This window comes from Neodiprion fabricii, chromosome 7, assembly GCF_021155785.1.
Source record: "Neodiprion fabricii isolate iyNeoFabr1 chromosome 7, iyNeoFabr1.1, whole genome shotgun sequence".
Lineage (NCBI taxonomy): Eukaryota > Metazoa > Arthropoda > Insecta > Hymenoptera > Diprionidae > Neodiprion > Neodiprion fabricii.
Genome location: NC_060245.1, coordinates 15,712,844 through 15,739,116, shown reverse-complemented (window position 1 = coordinate 15,739,116; position 26,273 = coordinate 15,712,844). Strand labels below are relative to the sequence as shown.

At 35.4% G+C, this 26,273-nt stretch overlaps 1 protein-coding gene and 1 long non-coding RNA gene across 4 annotated transcripts; one reads left to right on the top strand and one right to left on the bottom strand.

The window, feature by feature from the left end:
- Positions 1 to 88: 88 nt before the first annotated feature.
- LOC124187000 (very long-chain-fatty-acid--CoA ligase bubblegum) lies at positions 89 to 25,472 on the bottom strand. Of its 3 annotated transcripts, none has more exons than XM_046579237.1 (13): positions 25,315 to 25,472; positions 20,519 to 20,589; positions 13,359 to 13,425; positions 11,065 to 11,272; positions 9,620 to 9,754; positions 8,968 to 9,163; positions 8,539 to 8,640; positions 8,149 to 8,295; positions 4,703 to 5,178; positions 3,785 to 3,999; positions 3,359 to 3,510; positions 1,943 to 2,068; positions 89 to 1,588 (listed from the first exon to the last, which is right to left on the bottom strand). In XM_046579237.1, the coding sequence occupies exons 2-13, from the start codon at positions 20,582 to 20,584 to the stop codon at positions 1,394 to 1,396; spliced, it is 2,085 nt and encodes a 694-aa protein (XP_046435193.1). In that variant the 5' UTR covers positions 20,585 to 20,589; positions 25,315 to 25,472; the 3' UTR covers positions 89 to 1,393. The 3 variants fall into 3 exon arrangements, with proteins under 3 accessions (XP_046435193.1, XP_046435192.1, XP_046435194.1); XM_046579236.1 differs by lacking the exon at positions 25,315 to 25,472 and adding an exon at positions 23,238 to 23,381; XM_046579238.1 differs by lacking the exons at positions 20,519 to 20,589; positions 25,315 to 25,472 and adding an exon at positions 17,855 to 17,981.
- LOC124187003 lies at positions 7,725 to 8,187 on the top strand. The gene is made up of 2 exons (XR_006871763.1): positions 7,725 to 7,949; positions 8,099 to 8,187. It is a non-coding gene; the product is annotated as an uncharacterized LOC124187003 (long non-coding RNA).
- Positions 25,473 to 26,273: the final 801 nt, after the last annotated feature.

Below are 26,273 nucleotides of genomic sequence, written 5' to 3'. Positions count from 1 at the left end.
TTTCGGTGGCATATTATACTTTTTGTAAAATAGGCTCATCGTAACTATTTTATCTGAATTTAGCATAAATGTGAAAATAAAATTATAATTTATAACCAACGGCATCATTTTATTATGAACACTATTTATATATATACACGGCTTCCTTTGATTATCATCCAATTAACAAAAAAAAAATTTCGTCGCAAATGAACCAGAGGCACTTCGATCTCTTCAACTCACAACATAATTATTGCACCTTCGTTATTGTCTCTTAAGTACCCGATTATACTACAATTACTTAAATAACTTGCGAATAATAATTTGTACCAATTATTTAGTAATGTTTCAATTTAATCACTAAGTTTATCTGATTTACAATTAAAACAGTAAGTTGAGTGAAAATGTTTCCCTTCTTATAGTTACCGCGAAAATGATATGTAGGTCTGTTCTCATAAGTAGGTACGTTCTGTCGTGGTTTATTATGCTAGAATAAACTAAATAATGTACATGAAAAGTAAGGATTTCACCATAAAAATACATATAATTAAAAATAAAAACACATAAAATACACCGCGGTATACTATTTTGTGTAGGCCAAAACGGCAATCATATTGTGTCGGCTCAGTTTGTGATTGATTTCGACCGATCCCATGTGTAATAATGGAAGTGGGGCTGCTACTCAAGAAATCTAGAGTTATAACTGTGATGTGTTGGCTAAATAAATTCACAAATTTACTTATATCTCTCTACTGTGATGGTTATGTAGAGTCTCGGCATGGTATTAATTACGGCTGTGCGATGAATCGATCGATTGACAAGACAATTGATCGCAGTCTAAGTGTAAACGATTCATCGCACAGCCCTTGTATAAATGATTGAAAAAAGGTACATGTTTAGTTCTTGAGCAATGACTATTGATTTGTTTTTTTGTTGTTTCGTATAAAAAGGCACTTGTATGCTTGCTCAAAAATTCTATTATATTCCTTAGTTTCTCCCGGATGCCGCTTTGTTTTAGAGCAAATGGAGTGACCGTTAGCCATAAAGTACAGACTACACCTTTTTCCATTTGCAACATTGTATTATTAATTACACCTAAATTAACCGCCAATGCGGTAGGAAAAATTCGTGGTGAAAAATGACATAGTATGTATATAATGCTAGTGTTTTCGTTATATTATCCACCCCGTTTACCCTTTTTCATTTCGATTATTTAAAAAACTTCTTCACTTAGTAAGTTTTCATCAAGACAACCTAAGTAGATATATTGAGCTACCAATAATTTGCACTATTGATTGCTCAACTTTTTGCAAGAGATAACTTTATAACATGTTCTCATAACCGGTTTTATCTGACTTAACATCCGAAGTCTTGCAGCTCTTAATGTCACCCTGTGTACCTATGCTAATTTTCACTATTTATACATCTCTTCAATTAAATCTGCGTACATCTTGAGGACAACGTTTCTTTTTACTTTCAACGTTGGTCCAAGCTCACCCGTTGGGACTGAAAAGTCGTGTGGGAGGATCCGGAACTTCTGCACCTTTTGCGCATTACTTGTTGCATGACTGTTTGCCCTTTTGATAGCTTCTTCGATCTCCTTGTGAATCTGTGAAAAGGAAGGAGTCACTCCAGGTACGGATAATTCTTCACATCTGTTATAAACGTGCATGTAAACTTTTGTCAGTCTATAAAACCTCTCAATCGGCAGAATGAACGAACTTTGTCAAATCTTTGTAAAACCTGTGAAATTAGTAGCAAACATACAGTTCTGAAGATGTTGGTGAAATGTCAGAAATCATAGCTCGACAAATGTGCATGCAGTGTATGAAATCCTTGAATATTTGGGAAATTTAAGAGAAAAAATGGTATGAATTCTGGTTAAGTTCTAATTATTGAGCAACCATGTCCTTATAAAAAAAAAAGTCAGTTTGTGGGGTTTGTGTAGATAAAAAGTACATACAGCTGGGTCCTTGGATTGTATGACTTCCGTTACTGTTTTTGCATTGCTGCCGATTGACTTTGCCCAAGACAGTGTCAATGGTGACAGCGTGTCCAAAGGTGCGCCAGTCTCAGGATTTAGATCAGTCTAAAACAATGATCAATAATTAACCTTTCGACAGTAGATGTTATGATATCATATAACTTGATCCAATAAATTTTCATATTCATTTAAGAGGGCCAGTTTGTTGCGCAAACTGATTACCGTACGATAAGAATGTAAACTTTTTTCTTAAGCAATTAAAATTTTTTTGAAAAATTCATTATTGATGTTTACTGTTGTTGTAGGATCTTGGAAATGTAGGTCATTAATTTAACAAGTTTTAGTTGTCAACGTTTCGACTCTGATTGGAGTCATCCTCAGGACAATTTATTGCATCTATTGAAAACATCTGATTATAATACATTGTTGGTACCGTCGGATAAAAAAGTGACAAGAAACATCTTAACTGTGTTATTATTTTATCAAATTACTTCTCACCGTTTGTAACATTTGACTACTTTATATAAGGTTAGTGTTCCTTTGTTTCTATATACACAGTTTGGTTAATTTTATTATTATTCTATTTCTTATCATATATCATAATGTTGTTCCGACGGTACCAACAATATATTGCAATCAGATGTTTTCAATAGATGCATTAAATTGTCCTGAGGATGACTCCAATCAGAGTCGAAACGTTGACTACTAAAACTTGTTGTTAAATTAATGACCTACATTTCCAAGATCCTACAACAACGCGTATACTACAAGGTCAAGATCATTTTTTCAAATTGATGTTTACTGTTTGAGAATGGAAAACCAGTACGTAGGTCAACGTATAGGTTTATTTTGCAGAAAACCTGCAGTTGATTGTCGTAAAGTTGAATGTACACCATTAATCCAATTTTACTTGGTGAGGCAATTTTTTCTTAAGACGCACCATTTCAATTTGAGTGCACGAGTTTTCTAGTTTTTCTTTTGGTCAAGTTATGTGCAGAATAACTATATATTTTTTTCCAATTTTTCTCGAAGTCTAGTAAATGGGCAATATTTCTCAAACTACTTTTCTTCGGTAGATCTTCACATTCAAGTGGTAAAACAGTACCAGTGCAGTGCAAATTGGACTAACGGCGTATCTTCAACCTAACAACAATCAACTGGTTTTACTGAAAAGTGCACCTATGTGCTGACATGTGTGCTGCCCAGGAATTAATTATGTAAAATGTGGTTTTCCATGTCTTAACGGCAAACATTAACCATGCATTTTTTCAATTTGTCAAAATTTGTGTGATTCAAGAAAAAATCCCATATTTGCATTCTATAACAATCAGTTTTTGTGACATACTGGTTCCCCAACTATGATTGATAACAACGAAATCATTGATATTTACTCACCTGTAGAGTGACTAGTATCGTCAAGTATTTTCTCATATCACCGACAAGAAGTGCATTGCTAAGAGCTGGTAATTCAGCCAAGACTAAATGCTCTATGTGAACTGGTGGAATATTTTCACCACCAGCCGTTATTATCAGCTCCTTGATTCTTCCTGGAAATTAGAAGGATATCACATGTTATTGTACGAAATCCAAATGCCTCATTCTTAGAGGAATGTAGGATACCAAGGAAATATTAATGATTTTGACATGGTACTGACTCACAACCTGATATTTAACGAATTGTGATAGAAGATGAGAGAGTTCAATTTTAATGAAACGATAGTAGTTAAAACAGCCTTTACGATCAAGGATCAGTTCATTTCTTGTCTTCATAGTATTATATATTCTTTTCCGATGAAATCGTACAAAGGTAATATTACATACCTGTCATCCAGAGGAACCCATCTTTATCATATCGGCCTAAATCACCACTGTGTAACCATCCTTCATCATCTTTAGTATCCCTGGTTTTTTCTGGCTCTTCAAGGTATCCCATAAAGGTGTGACGACCCTTCATGCAGACTTCGCCTTCGCCAGTAGCATCTGGTTTGTCTATTTTCAAGCGTAAGCCTGGCATGACTGGTCCGACACTTCCCAATCTGCAAAATTATGTAACATAATCAGTATTGCGCTAGGATATCCAAAACAATTCCGAAAGCGAGATATGTTCTGTGTTTGAAACCATATGTAACTAAGTTCACATTTTTACCATATTCATACTAACAATTAGACTAGCAATAAAGTTTAAAATTTTAAGAAAGCTACATTACTGTACAACCAGTAATATATACAAATAATGAATATACGAAAATATAATGATTGTAATAAATTGTAGGTATACGGCATTACATGTGAATCTTGGAAATTCAACAAGAATCAGAAACAAACTGATATGTGATCCAGATAGTGTCGATTTTGTAATAAATATTTTTATTATCTTGAGTTTGTTCAGTTAATTTTTTTCTTTTGCCCCCAGCCATAAACTCTGTAGCTATGTAAACTTATTTTTCAAACTCTTGAGGTTATAATTTTCGTGAATTTAGAACTTGTTGTAAAGAAGTTTATATGGTTAATATAACAGTGCATTTTGAGAAGAAATCGTTATTCCGCAAGTTTAGGATTGTTCAACATTCAGTAAATCGCAATGCAGTATTTATATACTCATCTGTTGAAAACTCAACTCTCTCAATGTTATCCTAAAGTTGAATAATGATGATTTTTCTTTGAATGTTACATTACATTAGATTAACGTTACTAAATTCAATCTCGTCTCCTTTAGACTTTTGATTATTCGAAAATTACCTGTAATTATCATTTTGGCTCAGAGTGTGTGCGCCAGCGCATTCTGACATTCCAAAAGCCTCCATAATAGGGATATCAAGGCTCATAAAATATCGTTTCACCTCGGTACTCAATGGAGCGGCGGCTGTCACAAAGATATTGCACTTGTCCAGACCAAGAGTGCTCTTTATTTTGCCAAAGATAAGCCATTTAGCTAACAGATAGCTCCAGCTCTTATAGTCCACTCCGTTCATCTTGTTTATGTTATAGTCGAGTGCCTGGGCTTTGGCCCAATTTGCAATCCACGTTTTTATCACTCCGTTATTTCGGGCTACGGCCTGCATTTTTTCATAAATTTTTTCCCACACTCTGGGAACTCCTAAAAAGGCGGTGGGCTTTGCTACCTGCAGAGTGTCTATCAGGGTACCCTTTAAGGCGTTTTTGTCAGCAAAATATATCGTTCCGACGATCGCCAGGCCTGCATAAATATCGACGACCTGCAAGAAATTAGAACAATATTAATGCATGTTATTATTTATGAAACCGCGGTACAGGCGAAATACTGAGGAAAATAAAATGGTTTTGCACGAGGATCTTAGCTTTATACATCAGCATTCATAAGTTCATGTAATTCAAGGTTCTTCAGTACATATGATCTCACGCAAAATTTGTATTTTAGCACATTCTCGGTCAATATAAGTTACGGTCAGTATAAATTCATATTTACACATATATCACGGCACATGAAAACAAATTCGAACGGTGATGAGAGAAATTAACGACAACTCAGTCAAGGCGGCTAGGTGGTCTAGTGGAGTAAGGCTCTGGCTAAGCATCTCTAGACGCCAGGTTCGATTCCTGGCTCCGTCTTTAATTTTTCGAAATCACCAATTGTTCGAATTTATATCTTTCAACAATTATATTCTCGTAATTAATGATATGCATATCCGCATATCAATTATTAAACAGCTTGTCCGTCTTATTTGACTTCCTATCGGAAGCAAGAATGGAAAATGTAAACATTCTCCATCTACATGCATTCTTACATATATTAGTGCTTGAAGAGAAGAATAAATTCATATTTACAGTATAAGTTACTGTTGAAGAAATGCAATTTCATCGATCCGTTATATATACATGAACTTCATATCATTTTCTAACTAGCATCTTTAATTATTAACAGTCAACCATACGTACCCATATCTTTTAGTAACGCATTTACAAGTGATTTTTGCATGCTAAATTCATGAAGACCAAAAGGTATTTATCGAATACATATGGAAAAACAAAATTATTCCTTTAATCTAAATATTTGAGGTGAAATAACAACCGACAATTTTAAATTCGTATTTTCGACAATGTCGATGAAAACAGTGTTTCTCACAGTTAGTATTAGCAACCGTACGATAAGTATCTTCCAACTGTGATAATTACATGTCAAGATGTGATGTAAGATTACGTAACAGTATCGTACACAAATATAGGGTAATATGGAGTATCAAAAACAAACATAAAATAAAATAAAATTCAATTAAAATTTACGTCTCTACGCGAGCTCGCTAAATATTTGCGACTGGTGAGTCTCGCTACGGAAAGCTAAGCCAATCCGATAATTTGTTATTTTTTTTATTTTCATTTAATAGAATATACTTATGGTCAGGGCCGAATTACCCATTATACCAACCACGCCATGGTGCGGGGGCACAAGCTGTCTGGGGAGTGCCTGGTATCTGAGGTTTTTTTTAAAAGTTTATACTTTGGTTGAAAAATTTGTACAAGTTTAAAATTTTTTGAATTAAATCAGCAACTCAAGCATAAGTTCAATACAAAAATACCCTTATAATCTCTTAAACAAACAAGAAGCAGGAAGATCAATGTGAGTATGATTCAATGATTCCACTGCCCCTTAACTTCACAAGGTGCAGCTAGTTACATAAAAATATATCCCAGCTTCTCAAGTACCTGGGATTTAACTGATTCTATATAAAATACTTTCAATCCCTCAAAACTCCAATAATCTTACGGAAACTGAACTCTATGCTAAAAAATTCCATGCTAACAGCAACTTGCAAACCTAAAATACCCAAGGGAATGCTTGTGACTGCGATCGATTTGGTGTAGGGGTGCCTCATATCGTATTCGGCCCTGCTTATGGTGTACTAAAATCGCTAATGCATAAGAAAATATATGTATACATTAATTACAATATATATTTGTTATAATTTTAATATTCATGATAATAAACAACTGATTAATTGAAATTGGATCTACATTGATTTCAATGAAATTTTTGAAGATAGCTGTTTTTTAATCATCCAACCGAGTTGTCAGAAGTTTGTCTCAGAGCGAATAAAAATTCGTCTACAATAGAAGGTGACCAATCATATGCACCCGGTAGCAGCGACTGGCCGCAACCACTTGTGATTAAAAATCACCCTGTACAAGCTTTCGCGCCATGTCATCAAATAACAAGGAGGCAAATTCGGTATTTTCGGGCCGAGCGTAAGTTTTTAATATGAGTCGCAGGTGAGCCGAAGACAAATATTGCTATTACGTGAGGCGCAAAGACCGTTGCCTCCTAATCGTTACATACGATTCACTATATAACAGAGTATGTTACGCATTTTTTCATGAAGCAAGAAATTGAGGTTAGGGTCGCATTATGTCAGATTTGTTCGCGACAGCGCATGCGCGCAGTACAGAAATGACCACTTTTAACTCCTAGGACTTGAACGTGGTTTCTACAGTACTCCACGCATGCGCTTTGTGTACGGAAAAATGCATGGAAACACGCGAAAAACATGCTCGCGTTGTATAAAATAAATTGAGTATTGGGTGCAATATACGGTAGCAATAATTATATTTAAAATATTCTATGCATCATCAATGGACATTTCAATATATTCCAAAAATACCATAATATTTGCTCAAATACGATAAAATTACGTCGCTGGTACAACAGGCGCCATCTTCAGGGTTGCCAACAGATAGATATCAGGCGCATTCGAATCGCATTCGAACCTGTATAAGCGAGGAATCAAAATGGTCGCAGTTGACGCAGTTAGACTCACTTGGAACTTTATTTCGGGCCTTCACTGGTTTTTAGAGTTCGTTGGATATAAGTTATGATTTTACGCCAGACAAAATGACAGCTCGGGTCACTAAAGTTTACGCTGAATTCTTCTACCAACAACTAAATTCTAATATCCGGGAATTTATCCTGCAAAAATCACTTGCACGTTTGTATATGCATTACGTGAAGAAACAGGTATATATTTGGCCTTTAAGATAATTTTTCGAAACATACACGTCATAGATATAATTATAAGACGTTTACTTAGTATTTTGATATGCGTATAGTCTAAAAATCTTGTCGATGCAAGACATGCACCACAATAATCGAATAATTATTTACAGCTGATAAATAATAATGAATAGGTGTTCGTCCTACAATAGTTTCGCCTTACCTGAGCAGCCACGTGCGACAGTGGAAGGAAGCTGACGAGCCTATCAGTCCTAGGCGTTAATCTTGCTGAAGTTATGATCGCTTTCGCATCGTAGATGAGATTGTCATGGCTCAGCATAACTGCTTTTGGATTTCCAACTGTTCCGGACTATAAAAGATGTAGGTTTAAATTTCAACTCTGTATTTCCTAAAGCAACAATGAAAATTTGTAACCCATTATTAAGATCTAACAGATTAACTCAAATCTACGGTGAAAAATATTTGAAATAGATACGTCACAAAGTTAGAAATGACTGCAACTTTTTTGGAAATGACAGCTATGTTAAAATCACTATAAGATATGGCAAGTTATCCAAAGGGTTGTGATGCAAGTTTAGGCTGAGACACTTACCGTAAATACCAAAGTGCAACATTCATTGATGCAAATTGTCCGCAAGACAGAATCCAACTTGTCATCCGACTCATTCTTACCGATTTCCAATAATTCGTCCCACTAAAAGTATTGAAAAGGTCGTTACAAATTTTTATATCTCCAGAAGTCATTATCATCACCATTGATGAGTCGTATCAAGCCACGAATCCGATAGAGGAAAATAGAACAATATGACTATGTACGACATAGTAAGTTTTTAGAACTATATACTTCTTGGGCTCTATATAGAACGGTGTTTTTACAATGCTTCGTTTTACCTTATCCTTATTCTGGATGAGAAGGTGAAAATTATTTAAAATTGTCGCAAAATTGACTTCATTGTCATATATTCACAAATCCTCCCTTATACAGTACGAAACAGAATGGGCGAAATCATAACCGACTTACACTTAGAACACCTTTCTGAGTTGGGACACCGTCATACTGTACGATAGCTTTGAGAAGGGGTAGCTTGCTTTTGATTGCCAAAATTTTCTCCAATTGTTTGGAATCCTCGACGACAATTATATTAGCTCTACTGCGTTCCGCGCAGTACAGGCAAGCTTCTGCGGAGTTAGTTGTATAAATCCCGGAGGCAAATCCTCTGCAGAAATAAAATTACCCAAAACTAGAAGCGTTCTTTTTCCAGCACACTATATCTAATACATGTTCATTATTTTTCATCATCCTTTCAGAATAAGATCAAAACATTTTTGTAACCGAAAAAGATTTTAGCCAAAAGTCGTCCGAAAGATTGAAAAAATATCTAATTGTCCAGAGACTCATCGTGTCGAACTATATACTTCGTCTCGAACACGACTTCATAAGTCGAAAGTAGTTTGTTCATGATAAATTTCATCCAATGACGTCATTCATCTGTCGAGGTCATTTTTTAGAGTATGAACTTCGGGAAGTTACTAAAACAACTTATGTCTTCGCTGCGTGGCAAACAAGTATTAACAATCAGGCTTTTGTCATGTTCATGTCAAAAATTTATGTAAGAATTTCCACAGGAATTGTTCATCATTTTATTCTGCAACTTTTGACGTAATTAGCTCACCCAGCATGTATGGCTGCGAGATCGGAGATAAACCATTCCGGACTGTTGAACCCAAGGATACAGACACTATGGTAGCGCTCGAGTCCAAGCTTCAAGAATGCTCTCGCCACGATCCGAACCTGGTTATGGTATTCTCTGTCCATAAAAATTATAATCTCAGTATGATCACAACAATTGGTGGTTGTTTGCGGATCAGTCAGAAACGAAAAAATATAAATATTGAAACAGAATGGTTTGCTACTTTTTATATCAGAATTTACCAAATTAGTACATTTGTACGATCCGTCTTCCGTAAACAGCATAACCATCTTCATTTATTACAGTGACTTCTTGAATATATATAAATGAACGTACACCTTGCAATTAGAGCTGGAATTAGAGCTATTATATAATTCTAAGTAACATGTAGCATCGTTCAAACTCGGACTGCATTGTCATAGTTCAGAAATAATTACAAACGTAAAACGCAAACGCGCACAAGAGATCAGTCAAAATATCCACCCTGTTGTTTCTCAGGATCGTTCATTATATTATTAGTTTTCAAATGAATACGTAATCACATCAAGTGAAATCGGCTGCAAAAACAACCATCGGCATTCTTTACAAAATCAGTCTGCAGTTCACACAGTCAGAACAGCAGCGTAGTTCACATGGTCCTAATAATTTTTATATTGAAGCTTTCGAATAAAAAAAATGAAAAAAGAAAATAACTAGGGCTTTTGAGAGGAGGTAACCGTTCTTGAAGTTGAATGTACACATGACTTGAGGACTTGAAGACTTCATGATTTCACATTATTAACGTGACTTCGAGTGACACCCGGCCGCCTAAGAGGCTAAAACGGTAAAATACTGTAGCATTTTCCTTATGGATCCAAGACATCAACAGCCCATGGTATTTTTCAGAAAAGATCAAGAAATAAATTCTGCGCAGATAAATATTTTGTAATCATTTGTTATCTATACTAAAGAAATATGGATCGCTTCTTTAAACTGGAATGCATGCTTCATCGTCTGCAGTTCTGTAAAAGTGATCAGACAAGTCGCAATATCTTTTATCTTTTTTCTTTTTTGGACACTACATTATTTCCTTCACCTATCGAAGTGGATTCAAATGTCTCAACACGCGTGTTACTTTTTCTAAGTGAATCCTTATGCGCATAAATTACTGGTGAGGTGATGACATTGTTTAACAAAGTCCGTATCATGCTTAGAATGCCATAATTGTTTCAGACGATTGTAACACGCAATTCTTGAATATGTATGACGTATGCAGAGTTACGAATACTTCAAGGTAATTATAGCGACATTGATAACAGAAAAACTATAAGAATGGTCTAATCATTTGTCAATTTTCCTAATTACTAACTTCGGGTCAGGCAGTGATCCCGCCGATTGAATAGCTGGATTAAAGTTCTAATGCCAATTTAGTTCGAAATAAAACGTACTTGAAGGTATAGGTAACTCTTCGCCCATCGACTCCTTCACGGGATACCAACGCTGGAAAGTCGGGGTTTTCCCTGGCCGTTTTTGCCAGCAATCCCGGCACTGAGATAGGCACATGATCGGCGATTCCATTTTTTTCAAATTCAATGCGAACTCGACCGGCTGCTTCAGTCGTAGATATCGAATCAGATGCAAGTACTTGGTCTGGTCCTGAATCCAACAAATCAATTCCATCGTTATAATAGTAAATGAAATAGCTACAAATATATCAACATCCTTAAAAAAAACGTTATCACGCCGTGATATTGTCCTTTCAACCCATTTCGTTGCATTTTTGATTTCTTTTACCACAAAAAATTAACTCCAAGTGTGAAGTTTCATCATTTACTTTCGTAATAACAACGAGTGAAACTAATTATTTTCGTATATTCGTACTCCAACATTGTAATATATTTTATGATACAGTTGTTTATTACGTAGGTATACCTGACTGAATGACAATTTTATATAAATTAAACTTTGAATGTTAATTAACATATGAACGCTTTCATTAACGATTTTTATCCATCAGAGTTTTTTTTTGTAGAACGTTCAATTCGCTACAATAATATGTATTTTTCATTATTGTCGGTATATCCGTCAACGAATTATAAAATTCCGGAGAGCAAAAAAAGTTTTTCCCATGTTATTTCCATAAGATACTTCGATCACAAAGCGGACTATCTTAAACTTGTTATAGAGAGCTCAAGTTTTTAGGGAACTTTTTTGTATCAATTTGAAAGCGTTTAAGCCCCTGAGAGCATAAAAATTCAAAAATAGCCCTATCAAGGATCACCCTAATGTCCACAGTAATGCAATTATATTTCTCTGCCTGCGGAGGTATGCAGCTAGCGCCAAAATCTCTATCTTGCGTAATTCAATCGATAAGAGCAATCGGAACTATTGAGAGGTGAGTGTAAGTCTCGCCAGCAAGTGCGGAGGAAAATAGTGTGGGCACATGGGTCCGTAGAAAAAGCCTTCCCCTATTACCCCCGCCCGGAACTACTGAGAGGTTGAACTGTATTCAAATTTTGTATCATTCAATTTGTGAAGACACGACAGACAATATGACTGACATCGAAAGAAAAGAAAAGAAAGTCTCTCGGTAAATTCTTACTCGATAAATGCTCTGAATTCAACCGGTTTCTATTTCTTTTAGTGTTGATGGTTAAACAGGCGTAGGAGATAATTGCACAGAAATTCACATTGATTCAAATATTTCGATATTATCCATGAACACAGTTGAATGATTTCAGAACACTCAGAATAAAATATCCGAAAAACACGGTAATCATTGTTTGCATGCTAATTTTCGCGGGGCTTTGATAACATTAAAATCTCCTCACCGTGAATATTGGATTTATATGGTAATCTGACAATAGAGTATGCAATAAAAAAACTTGCAGCAATATAATTATATGTACACAGTATTTCCGAGTAAATGCCGCAGTATGTTGGATTGCCACCACTGAGGGGCACAAATATCGTTAAGACAGACCTACCGAGTTATCGGTAGAATTTTTAACGCGCTATCTGATGGGTTACGTACCGATAACTCGGTGGGTCTGTTTTAACGATACTTGTGCCCCTAATTGGGAGGCAACCTGACATACTGTAGCGTTCACTCAGAAACACCCTGTATATTAGAGTGACCAGCAATCATAGAAACTTTGGCAATCTGGAAATTCGGAAGCCTCAGCGAATTTTATCGCGGCTCTCGATTTTTTTCAATCAAAGCTCAGTTAATAGAAAATTTAACCAAGCTTCGACTGAAGATGAACAAAGACTCTCAGCTCTGGATGAGCCTGCAAGTCAAACTGAGTGATCCTGAAGGTAATTGGAGATCCCTTTGCTAACGACGCTCTGGTGGGAGTGTATAAAAAAAGAGTTGTAAGCGGAGGATACAGAAATTTCGGCCAAACCCCTCACCTCCTCTTGTTTATAAAAATTCATCGTACCGCTTTCACAGAGTTTGGCGATCCTCGAATTATAACGCAAAGTTTTGTAAATTTAACACACCGGCGAAATAAAAATAGGCTGTAAAAGATGGTGGTGTTGAAATCGGCGAAAATTCACCGGTGGCGACTAATATACAACAACATTTGTGGTAAATGCGAAAATTTAACATTACATAATATTGCGAGTAAATGAAAATCAGACTTGGTGTTAGGTTGACACTACATTATACTGCTCTACAGAATTTTGCATTGGCCAATAACTGAACACCCTGTATGTGTATGGTATTCTCGACACTCACCGTCTAGGTCTGTTTGGCTTGAAATGGCGAATTCGACCCCAGAGCCGTTTGCAGCAGCTGTTGATCTCTGAAAGATAGAAAGTGAGGTCAATTTAAGCAAATTTAATACGTGATGATGACGAAATTTGCGATACATTTAGAGTAAGTTTAACGTAATTGATCCACAAGACTTTCTGCGTTAATAGAAAACGTGCTGTTCTTAAGGAAGTGCCTGTTCGAAATAACGTCACTGCTGAATACAGACTCAATATAATTAACTGAAAACTGCAATAAAATTCAATCTAAAATTCATATCTTTTTTGCAATCAACCGATTGTCAAATGTTAAGCAAAGTTTTGAAGGAGATACATCAGACTTTTAGGAAAAATATGTTATTGCTATATTTCGTTAAAAAAGTATACTCATTTGGGGCTTTTGAATATCAAAAAATTCGGAGAGCTGAAGTATGGAAAAACTCGATGAAAAGGCTGCGAAATATTGTTTTTAAAGTATGTATACTTTTCTGGTTGCGAGGTAAAATATATATTATAAAAAAAATTGATTCGATTAGTATTAATTTTTCTTCTCTTCTGCCACTATACATACAATGGGTTGTAAACAAACTATAGAAATCGTGGCTGTGAATATTTATATGATCATTTACGCTCCGTCAGCGTCATTATAAGTGGAATACATGCATGCTAGCAACAAACAAATGAAGTTGACAATGTAACTCACTAACTCAATAGTATAGTTTAAATTTCGCCTGAGCTGGGTATCCATCTCAGTCTATCGGTCTAGAATTAAATCGATCGAATCTTGAAGTATACTTTATACAAAACAAAAAACTTTCGATTAGTTTAAAAAATATGAGGTTCAATTCCGGTCGGATTTCATGTGCTGTTGCCTAAATGCAACAGTAATCTGTTTGTTCAGGCTACCGGTGTTTTCATTTAAATAAGGCCTCGTCTTAACTTTATCGTTAGACTAATTTTTAGGCCGATATAAAATTATTGCAACGTTTGCAAGAAAGTATAAAGTCATTTTCATTTTATACCCAGAACGATATTTTATCAGCTGCGGTAAAAAATAAAAATAGTCCCAGACTGTATGGTTAACAGAACCCGAAATTTTTCTCGGTGTAATCGCAGTTTCAGTCAACGGAACAAGGTCGATAGAATGCTATAAAATACACTGTTCTAAAGTGCGTTTCGCAAAAATGGATCTCGGCATAACATAGCTCTTAATTTTGAAAAACTCCGACTTTGACAACAGATCGCAGCTCCCACACCGACGAGGTATAAAAAATATCAAACGATTATCAAAATACCGTCTTTACGTTACAAATGCAATACGTTACAAATCCAATACGTTACAAAAGCTTGTCCCCAAGCACTCGAAAGCTGCTTCGAGCGTATGCCTCGGATATGTACCAAAGATAGACAGCCTGAGCGGTTTTTTTGTCGAAGCCGAAAAGGAACACCCTGCATACCAGAGAGACACAGAAAATGACCCAGAGCTGCTCGTCTTTACCGACTGATTCGACGACACATTTTTTCCCCATAATAAATTGACGTAGTTCGATATTCAAATAAATACCGTATATATGTGATAAATTAAACGCGCTTGTACCCTTTCAGGTCAGTAAGAACAGTTTTTCGATTCAAAAATTCAACGTCACCCATAGTGATCCCCTTTGGTTAATTAACTCCTTATAGCTATGCTCAAGGCAATGAGACTTTGCTCGGAGGTATTTATGAATCAAGTCTCTATCGCAATGCTAAATTTGTGAATTTATGAATGGAATGAAAAAAGGGCAGCACCGTTACGAGAAATATTCAAAGAAAATTGTCACCCCAGGGGAATAGATTATAAGTAATGAATTTTTAATCGCTTCGAACAAATCGTTAAGAAAGCATTGATATCTTGGAGATTCAATCAAACTGATACATTTTCCGGTAACGGTGTTGCAATTGATAGGTGATTATTTTTTCACTAAATCCAGATTTAGTAGTACAGTAGTCATGGACTAACAACAAGTTTCCATTTGGTTCCGAATCCCGCTGAATCTAAAACCTCAACATGCGGTAAAGATCAAACAATGACAGCATTGGTACAAGAGATAGTTCCATGCAATTAGAGTTTAAAAAAAGGTAGATTTTGAATTGTGTTTCAGATCGAAACGCAGTAATTCACTCAATTCATATAATTAAACAAGAACGGTTGTATGTATATTACAGTTTTTATGTTTACACAATATATGCACCTGGGTTTGAGCTCGCTGATTGGTTGAGGAATAGTTTTGACTAACTCAACAGCTGTGAAATTATAACAGTATGAAAAATGTGAGGTTCAAAATAAACCGCCAGGCATTGTACAGCAAAAACCCGTTACGTTCAACTTTTCCTTGGTAAGAATGCACGACCTTCTCCCACTACTACTGCAAACGCCAATGCTCGAAACATTTCTGCGGGACGAAACGTAATGAATCAAAGTTTCAAAAAATGTCAACCCACTTCACTTGCATCCAACTAAAAAAGTCCCCGTGAGGTACGAATTTTCTTTTACATTAGTCGATTTCGCTAGAGCTAAATACAAATATGACAAGATGATACCTAAAAAACCGCTGAAAATTATAAATTTTTCTCTTTCCAATTATAAATGTTTCGAATATTTAGGTATTTCACTTCAAAGTCATCAATAATGAAAATATCTTGTACGCGAATACTGAATTTTTTGGTACTAAATGATATTCGGAACTCGTAACGGATTCATGAAAATTCGATCAATTACCTAGTTTCCATTGTGTTTCAGATATTTTCTGTATTAACATCACATTGATTTTAGTTAAATTAAACTCGATCAGCTTCGGTTACATTTTTTAAACCGTTGTGCCATAATTTTTTTGTTTGAAGGACGAACATCCAAGTGCAAGAAATTGCGTAATCACGATCAAAGCTTTTGACGAAGAGAACCTGAGAAAATGTAGAGCGACATTGAAAAAGGTCAAAATTCATGGCTCCTAAAAACCGTTGAATGTTCAACGAATTGATGATGCTGAAGCTAGCCGCCGATTTATAAAAAGTTATCACATGCACCGATTTTCATGTAAATACCACTCGAAACAATGGAGTTTTAGATTCTAATACTTACCCACTGATTCGTATAGTTTGATCATGCAAAATTACTATATTACGTTACATGTGCAGAAAGTTGTTGTTTCCCGATGAGTGTAAAGTTTGCAAATTTACCGCAAAAGCGAGTGCTATTTTCGCACGATTCTTTCCAACATATCTGTGAACAAAAGTTTGAATCTAGAAGCAACAAAGGCGCCACTGATGGCGCGTAAAATTTGAATCAGGTTGTCTACGCTGAATGACGCAGTGTGTAAAATTGAATTATACGAAAATGCGCATGCGCCAAAAAAGTATCCTAATGTGTATAACCGAGCATATCAGAGTTGTGCGCGTGCGCCAACGTCGTTTTACAGAACCGTTGGGAAATCAGGCCATTACGCACGCTCAACGACATCGAAAACCGAACTTTTCCGGATGGTGTTGGAAAATTAGTTGCAAAGTTGATTGCACGAGGCGGATGCGACCATTTGTCGCAATAGTGTCACGTACTACTTTTTGTAAAGAGTGCAGGAAAAGTCCCTCTGTTGTTAAAAAAACGTGCGCAAAAGTAACTAGGGTGTTAAGATAGCGTGTAAAAAAGTAACTAGTGGCTATAAGAGACTGTAGTCGATTACAGGCACCAAGAGAAGAACTTTTGATGCACATGTTACAAAAAATACGTTTCGCTATTTGGTAAATTCCACTTGTGGTTACGTCACTTAACGTTTTGCTCGGATAAATTATTCAAATTTATTGCGAAACCGAACGCAAAGTTATACTGAAAAAATACACGGTAATTTCCCTATAAATTCAGCCAGCAACAAAACCTTGATATATTATTATTTCCATTTCATTGCCTGTCCAAAAATAACTGCCATATGCAAAGATAGAATTTGAAATTCTCAAGTTACGACTTACTTCGAGGAACTGCGTAAAAAGCTCAGTCCACAATCAACCGACGAATGATTTCCTGAGTCGATATGTATACTTCAGTATTGACTGTAAGGCTTTATAAAACTGCCGATTGTGAGTTATATATTGTAAAAAAAAAAACATATCCGTAATGACTGTAATATCGTGAGTTAGTTGTAAAGCAATTCTGACTGTACACATTAAATTAAACATAAACTGACGAATCCACGATGAAGAAATAAAATCGAGGAAAAAATTGCGTAATATGAAATTGGCGAATTGACTGCTTTGATCAGCCGATCGTACGATGAGCAGCATATTGATTATAAAAACCACTGTAATATCTGAGTCTTGGCTTAGGCTGTTGAAAGTTCACTGATAAGAACTATGTATGACTTTAATCGCCGTTAACTCTCGATATCAGTATAACGTATCTGAACTGACGCGTTTCTCAATCTTTTATATACTGAAACTTTTTAAACCGCTTACCATTTCTTCTTCCAGAGCTAGGTGGTATAACGAATGCAGCAACGTCGAACTTTGGCGGACGACTGATCAACATCTGCGTCAAAACGCAAACGTTCGACCGATCGTCCCGTCGGTTAGATTAAAAATTTCGATTTCCTAACTGCTTACGGCGTGTCGATCATGATATTCTTGCGTGCTTGCTCTTGGTCATTTTTTTTTTTTTTTTTTAATTTTGTATCTTTTTCTTCACATTCTAGTCGAACTATAATTTAGTGCGTAATTTTAACGAAAAATATAACGTGAAATCCAACCGGCAATGTCCTTACAGCAATGCTTTTGGTACTGTATGCATTTTAGCGACCGATTTTACCGATATTTATACAAGAAGATATACAGGCTGAGTCAGTACAAACTCCGAGAATAGGAGGAGCTTAGGCAATCAATAGTGGCCACCCCGCAGCCAATCAGACGAGTGATCGGATGGATTTTAATGATTTTCGTGAAAAGTGTTCAAACTGAGGGGCGTCTTGTTTTATTCAAAAGTAAAGTTAGAATTCCCTTGGGGGGCGACATTTTGGGCGGTCTAAAATCACACCTGTTTTTAGGATTTTTTTTTTAAAGAATATAAAAACACTTGGAGGAATTTGAGTTTGAGAGCTTTATTATTTACAGTTTCAAGAACATTTTAGAATTTTTTCATCGAAATTGATAAAAAAAAAAAAAATGGCGGCATGGCGCATATAAGTAGCGAACGACTACGTTTTAATCCGATGGGACAGATTTCTCGGTCAATTTTTATCCGATCGAGTTGAAATTTTGACAAAATGTGTAACTTGTTGATCGACTCAAGCTCCTGGCTAAATTTTTCAATTTCAATCCCAAGATGTTGTTATAAAAATTTTTTTAACAATTTTTTTTTTTATAGAAAGAAGAAATTTTGTGTTCATAATCTTCTATAGGCTGTGGAAATTTTTGTTTTGCGGAACAAAAAAAATTTGCTACCCGTTACAAGTTGGACAGTGATGTCAGAAGATACGCCAACGCAAAAGACCTCGAGTTCGGTGTCGTTCGCTACTTATACGCTGCATGCCTCTATTTTGTTATTAATTTCAATAAAAAAAATTCTAAAGTCTTCTTGAATCAATAAATAACAAAGCCCTCAAACTCAAATTGCTCCAAGTGTTTTTATTTCCTTTAAAGAAACTCCTAAAAGTAGATATGATTTTAGACCGTCCAAGCTGTACCCCCCCCCCCCACCTCTCCCGCTCCTCCTTAAAAAACCAGCGGGCATTTGAAGAGAGCAATGATTTAGAACACATTCGACACTGTTGAGTATAACTTGTTTCTGTCACTAATAATTCATCAGAGGAGCCAACTAATTTCACAAACATTTGGGCGGCGATGATAGTTGAAAATGTCGAAGAATTTGTTGACAAGTTTCTTATTTACTCGTTTGATTGGTTGCGGGGCAGTATATGTTGTGTAGCTATAATAAATTCCTTCTGTTTTCAGAGATTGTACCGACTCAACCTGTATACAACGAGAAAGTTGTAATCAATTAATAAACCTGCAGCGTAAACGATCAAGTGCGTCAGTAAATTTAATCACTACAAGACGAGTGGATTGTAAATTATACGTTATCGCATTCATTTATGTAAGTCCTGTCCTTCGATACTTGTATACGTATATGATTGATCGTGACCTTCAGGAAGAACTTGAAAGAGAATCTTGTATATTTCGAGAAATTTCTCATCCCGTCCAAATTATTTGTGTGTACATATTCTCGTGTCATTTGACATTCGTTGCGTTTATTGCATACCCATATATTTTCAAATCTACACATATGCACTCCCAATTATTATGACTTTTTTCTACACCTGCACATTTTAAAAATTTACTCAAAAAGTGAACCCATGCAACACGCAATGTATATTAGGGTGCTTCGGAAAGAAATGACTTACAAATTTTCAAAAGTTTCTCCCCCTCAAAAGTTTGCTTAACTTAGAAGAAGGATTCTCTTTCTTTTTTTTTTTTTTTTTTTTTTTCATATTTCGAGAAACATGTCGCAGCATCTCGATTATTATTTATTTGCCGACATTTATATTCAACCTAACGATCACCATCCGTAACATTACAAGCTGTCGAACTGAAATTTTATTTTCCGTCTTCTTTGCGACGTAAATTCATATTTTGATCGATGTAAGAAATAATACGAATTTTTCTTCACTTTCCTTCGTAAATTGAAGCAGAGAAAAAAAAAATTTTTTTAATAAAGTGAAAAATCAAACGAGAAAGATTTTCCATATAACTTAGAACTCTCATATTTTCCCATAATATTTCTTTTAACATGAACAAATTTTTTTTGGGGGTGCCACGTTGGACAATCGTTATTATACACATAAATTGTTCACTTTTTCTAGACTGGTGATCCACTGATGGCCACATCAGCTAATGGCTCTGAAATTACCTCTCACGGATGCAATATCTAAGATTTGTATTATAATCCGAAAGTCACTTCTCTCGTTATTCCATTAACTAACTCCAAAATAAAATTGTTGTAATAAACCTAATGCATAATGTATGTACATTCAAGATCGTGGCAACACGATGCTTGCCATTATCTGCGAGAATACGAACTTTGATCAAATTCTATATCTTCGTTTTTATCCATCTCTAAAATCTCACCTTTGATTCTGTTACGTAAGCGTTCGTCGCATGGCCGTTTAGCAACAATACTTCCTCCGTCGACATTTTATCTGCAATAAAAATGAGATGTATCTAGTATATACTATATATATATATATATATATATATATATATGTATATATATAAGTTCAATGTATTCATTTAAAATCTACCGATTTATCCAGTTTATCATCATTAATATTCGACATCTTCGATTATATTTAATGTATTACCTAGATGGACTATTCCAAGAAATTTCAAGTTCACCATTACCAATTTTTATTTTAACTTCAGTTTTTTTGTAATACTTTCAAATACGACATTCCGAAGTTAGAATCTGTTGGACTTTGAATTTTAAGGCTACTTCTAAACCACTTTTGGCAGTGTTACCAAATCTGAAATTGCTTCCTAGAATTTTTTAAAATAATTCTCCGATTTTTCAAATTGAGACATAACGGTAGTAAATAATTTATAACTTTTAAACCAATTATAACACCACTTTTCGCAAGGTTTTAAAAATTTTCCAATCTTGCGTTGAAAGTTTTACCGTAATTTGTTCAATTTTCTAAGGGACCACAATTTTATAATATTCAGTATTATACGGATTTAAATTTTGTGACAATTCCACGAGGTATCAGACGATTTTTAATGAGGCTTTTCTAGAAAATTTTCAAACAAATTTCGGTAATCAAATTTTGACGGGGTGCTATGAATTTCCATAGAATAAAAAGAATGTGTGCTCAAAATTCTTCCGATAATTCCACTAAGATTTCAGGTATTTTTACGAAGAATTGAAGGCGAGTTATTTACAATTACAGATATACCGCATACGAATAACTTTTATCCTTTCTCCCACTGATTATTTATGCTATATGTATACCTATACCGCAGCGGATGATGTGACGCGGTCAAAGTCCACGCTAAGATTTTAGCGGTTTTCGCTATCGTAATTATCACTGTAGTCTATACTACGCGAATGCGTATAATACTATACACATATGTGCGATAGTCTCCTACAAAAAGTTGATATGAAAATTTCATAAAAAAAACTTGTCCATCTATTTTCCTGGGAAACTATTCCTATTCATCAGGTTAAACGGTAGGGAGCATTTGAAAAAATGATTGATATTTTTTTTTTTTTGTATACCGATGCGACAATATTGACTTGCGGTATAGTTCCGATGCGGAAAATTTTTTTTCCAAGCAATCGCGTGGCTCAAAAAATATATTATTTAAAACAAGAAGGAAAAACATTATCAGGTTTGATGCGTCGTACAGATACCGATACGCAAGGCGTTGTAAAGACTTTGTATTCTTGATTCTGACGGTGATAATAATAATTTAATCCTTTATACTTGTGCTTGCTGCATGCGTAAAGAATAAATATGTACCTACTTCGGTTTTAAATGAAACAACAGAGATGGTCCAATGTTGAAAATAAAACACAGGCTTCCTAGTCAGTCTTACCTAACATAAATAATTGATCAACTTTTGTTTAAATATTAATTTTACCTATTTATGGTTGAACTTGACATCACAAAATATATCCATTGCCATTGCCCGCGGCATTAGACGCGCATATAAAAATACAGACGTAATATCAAAGATTTACACATGTAAGAACTCGATTAAATATCATTGAAATTTTTAACCTCAACTTCGTGTCGCATGAAATTTTTTCCGAGTAAGGAATTCAACGAGGTTTAAATTAGTAATATTACAGTGACGAAACATTCGCGAATAAATCACTATTTTCTTAATTTTACAATGATTTTGAAGGAACTAAGATCTCGAAATACGAGTGTGTCTTGTTTTATTACGGTTTACTAACTTTCAGACAGTTACGAAATAGCAAAATAACGGTTTTTTCTTAGCATGAATCGTTACGATAACGTTACTAACTTCAATGTAACGAAATTCATTTGTTATTCAAATTAAACTTTTGTAGCACGGATACCTCGACCAATGATTTCGACCCGAAATTATGCACTCATTGTCATTAGAATTTCGTTGGATCAAACAAATGATTAGGTTTACATTTTATATACATATTTTCATTGGGCGTTCAAAATGACTGTAATTTTTTAATCATTTCAATTATATGGTTCAATTATATTTCAATCAAGGTTTTTCAAGCTTTTACCAGCAGGTTTGCTCATTGTCAACAAAAAAAGAAAAAAATATCACTACAGATTTTACGTGCTAGATAAAAAAAAAAAAAAAAAACAGGGTCATACTCTGAACAAATTTGGATATCCCTGAATTTTTTTTTATTTTACGCTTTGGTACAAAATTATTACAATAACAATACAGATATGGTAAGAAAAATATAGTCACATGCAAATTAATATCAACAATAAAACTTGGAATATTTCATCCAAATTAACGAACAGTTTCAACACTTTCAAGTCATCTCTTTTTTTTTTTTTTTTTTATCATATAGGCCACGTAATTTTTAGTCGAACTTTTATTTGTAGTGACGATTAACGGAATGATGTGCGCACAAACAAAACTCACGCCAGAATTTGGAAAAGCACGAGAAAGAAAATCGCGTTATTCGATTCGACACTTTTCGAAATTATCAAGGTTCGATGTTTATAAGTGCTTATTCGTAAATTGTTAGAACACCGTTCGTACTATCCTACACTTATAATATCCGTGGATTAATGATTACTGCATTGGTGGGGTGCAACAATGCCGTACTACATATTTTATATACCTTTGCAAAGTAAAATCACCATCGTAGGTAGCGTAGTCGGTATAATACAAGCACTTCCTTCTCGCGTGTCACCTCATACGATACTAGGGCTAACGCTATAAGGAGTAAACGCGGTGGTGTGACATCCCTGGAAATCAATAGACCGAGGCATCACACCATTATTGGCGGGAAATTTGAACCATGCAGTCGTACGCCGCAACAACAAAAGAAGAACTCCGAAGTGATCTTTGTTCGTACTTTGTACTTTTTCACGTAACCGCGTGTAATCTGCATAATGAAACGATATTAAGTGGTGTCTGCATACACGCATACATAACCCACGTGTTCACGTATGATAAACTATGATTAAGATCTCATGAACGTTTTTATAAGTGTAGGTTAACGTTTGGAAGTATTGTGACAAAACGCGTTTTCACTGTCCTGATGATAAATAAGCAATTACAAGAAAGGTATAATAATGTTTGTTCGCCTATCAAGTACCCGGGGTATTAATTTGTTTTTTTTTTTTTTTTTGTTTTTTTTCCGTTACCTAAGAATCAACGCGATTGCATACAATTTATCAGGTAGAAGTGACGCTGCCGTATTTCTGTATCTGTGAACGATAAAATTGAAAAAAAAAAAAAAAAAAATTCATGACGTGTGTTTTCTCATCAGCAAAGCAGTTAAATTATTTCCGTGCCCGATGATAATCGATGAAATAATTTTTTAAATGCTCTAATTATACTTGGCACCGTAAGCCGATTTTTCATTCTCCGAAACAGATATTTGAAAATATATTTTTCGGTTGTTGATGTTTTACCTTCATTGGTACGATCTATGTCTCATAGATGTTTGCGGTTTCGATAACATTTTTACGTTTCATCACCTTTCGTGATATAAGAAACGTATTGATTTTGGTCGCAAAACGTTTATTATAATTTGATCGAATCTTTACGGTTTTGAACCTTTAAAATACGAAAACCAGGTTACTAGGGAAAGGTCGGTACGTCTGTCTGTCAATCTGCCCGACAAACTGCCGCGACGATCTCGGAATCGGCTAAATGAACAAATCCGAAACTTACAGGATTTTACAAGAAAATGATGGGCGTGAAAAATGATCAAGTCTTGTTTAATTTGAACTTCAGGTTCTAGCGGTAATGAATCGATTTTTAATGTTTTCCCGACAAACCTACACTTTTGCTCTCTATTACTTTTTCCAACTGAACGGTTAGATTTCGACAAGTTTATTTATTTACTTGAAAAAGATTTATAAATTTTTTGATTATCGTGTAAAATTGAAGAAAAAAAATTATGCACATTTTCCCCCGTTTTTCTAGTATCGCGATGAAACTAATTTTTCCGGTTTGTTATACCCAATGAAGTTCATCTATTCGTTGTTTTTCTATTTTTTTTTGCGGTATAAAATCACATATCGTGCGTCGGGATTTAAAGAACTCACAATGTTTGTCTTTACCGTAAAAGTATGTTCCTTATCTGGAACATCACAGGTGTGACGAAATGCAACGCCCCCGACCAATGTAATAAACTAATTGTTATTAATGGGATTTACATTTTACATTGAACGCATCACCTGATTATATCTGTTATAAATATACACACGTACATAGAAACACACACATCCATATACGATACCTCGTGTAAGTTGATAAGATATGCATGACCAATATTGGTCTGCACAACAAGAAGAGTTTTTAATATTTTTGCGTTCCACTTATATTATCACTGATAACTGATGAGGTTTTCTGTACACTATTCCACAACTGTAAAAATCAAATGCTTCACGGATGCTCGGAAACTAAACTACTCGACAAAAGAAGGTCTAATGGTGCAAAGAAAAAAAAGAAAAAAAAAACGCAACACAAAATTTGAAAAGAAAATTTTTTTTTCAAAAGGCAATGCAAAGCAATCGGTAGAATGGTATATTTGCACCTGGAAGAAGGTATACGTGGTATGTGGCAAACGGACTGAATGGAGAAGGTAAACAACGGTATAGCTCAACCAAAAGTGGAACGAGCAACGGTATAACTACTTCATTTATAAACTAAACAGTATTTCATCTCGATCCACGCATACTCACAGCTGTATTGGATGCTGCTAAGTCGGTTGCCTGTAGCCAGCTGAGTTTCGTATTTTTCTATGTATACGCTAAGTCGACGACCGGCGGAGTTCCGCACTGGTTAACGGACGGAGTTCAACTGAGGAGTAAACGGCGCGAGGCATGTAGCGTGTCACGTGACCTCGTGCTCCCACAAGGCAAGGCTTACCTGATACTAGTACACACAGAGGTGATTGAGTACATGCAGCGGTTCTAAAATGCCCGCTACAAACCACATCATGCCATGATTCCTCCCAATCAGAAAACAAATAACTATCTTGGGCTGTAACCACTGGCAACCACCGGCTTTTAAGGCTCCGCGCCACGTGCTGCACGGATCGTCGTCTGCAGCTCGAATTGCAGATCCATTTGGCCACAAGCGAATGCCGGTTGTCCGCCTGTGTCGTGGTGTCGGTACCTAAGGTCATGTAGTACTCCTGCCCTTACCGACTGAGCAGACTCACCCTTTTTCTTCCTATATTAAATAAACGAACGAACGAACGGAAAGGGTTCATATTTCTACGGTGGATCGCTCTTTTGCAGTGAAATTCAGGAAAGTTAATCATATCCCGAAAATCGTTAAAAAAATGTCGGGTTTTTTTGACACGTGTTATTATTCCTACATTTTTCGCATTTTAGGGACCAAAACGTGCATAACTGAGATATTTTGGAGTAAAATGCGCAATCGCGAGACTGTTTTCATGCAATATTGAGATCGCTAGACGGAATCTAAGAATTACAATAATTTCGTAAGTAAAAGATGCTCTGGTCATTTCTTTTACCGACCGAGTAAGATCTCAATTATTTTGACTGTCATCAGGGCCTGTAACCCATCACTGCTGTGAAAATTCCGTGGACAATGTAACGTAATTCTACATGCCACGCGAGAGTAACGTAAAATGTATTCCCGCAATTCAATGATGATCCAGTTACAGGAATAC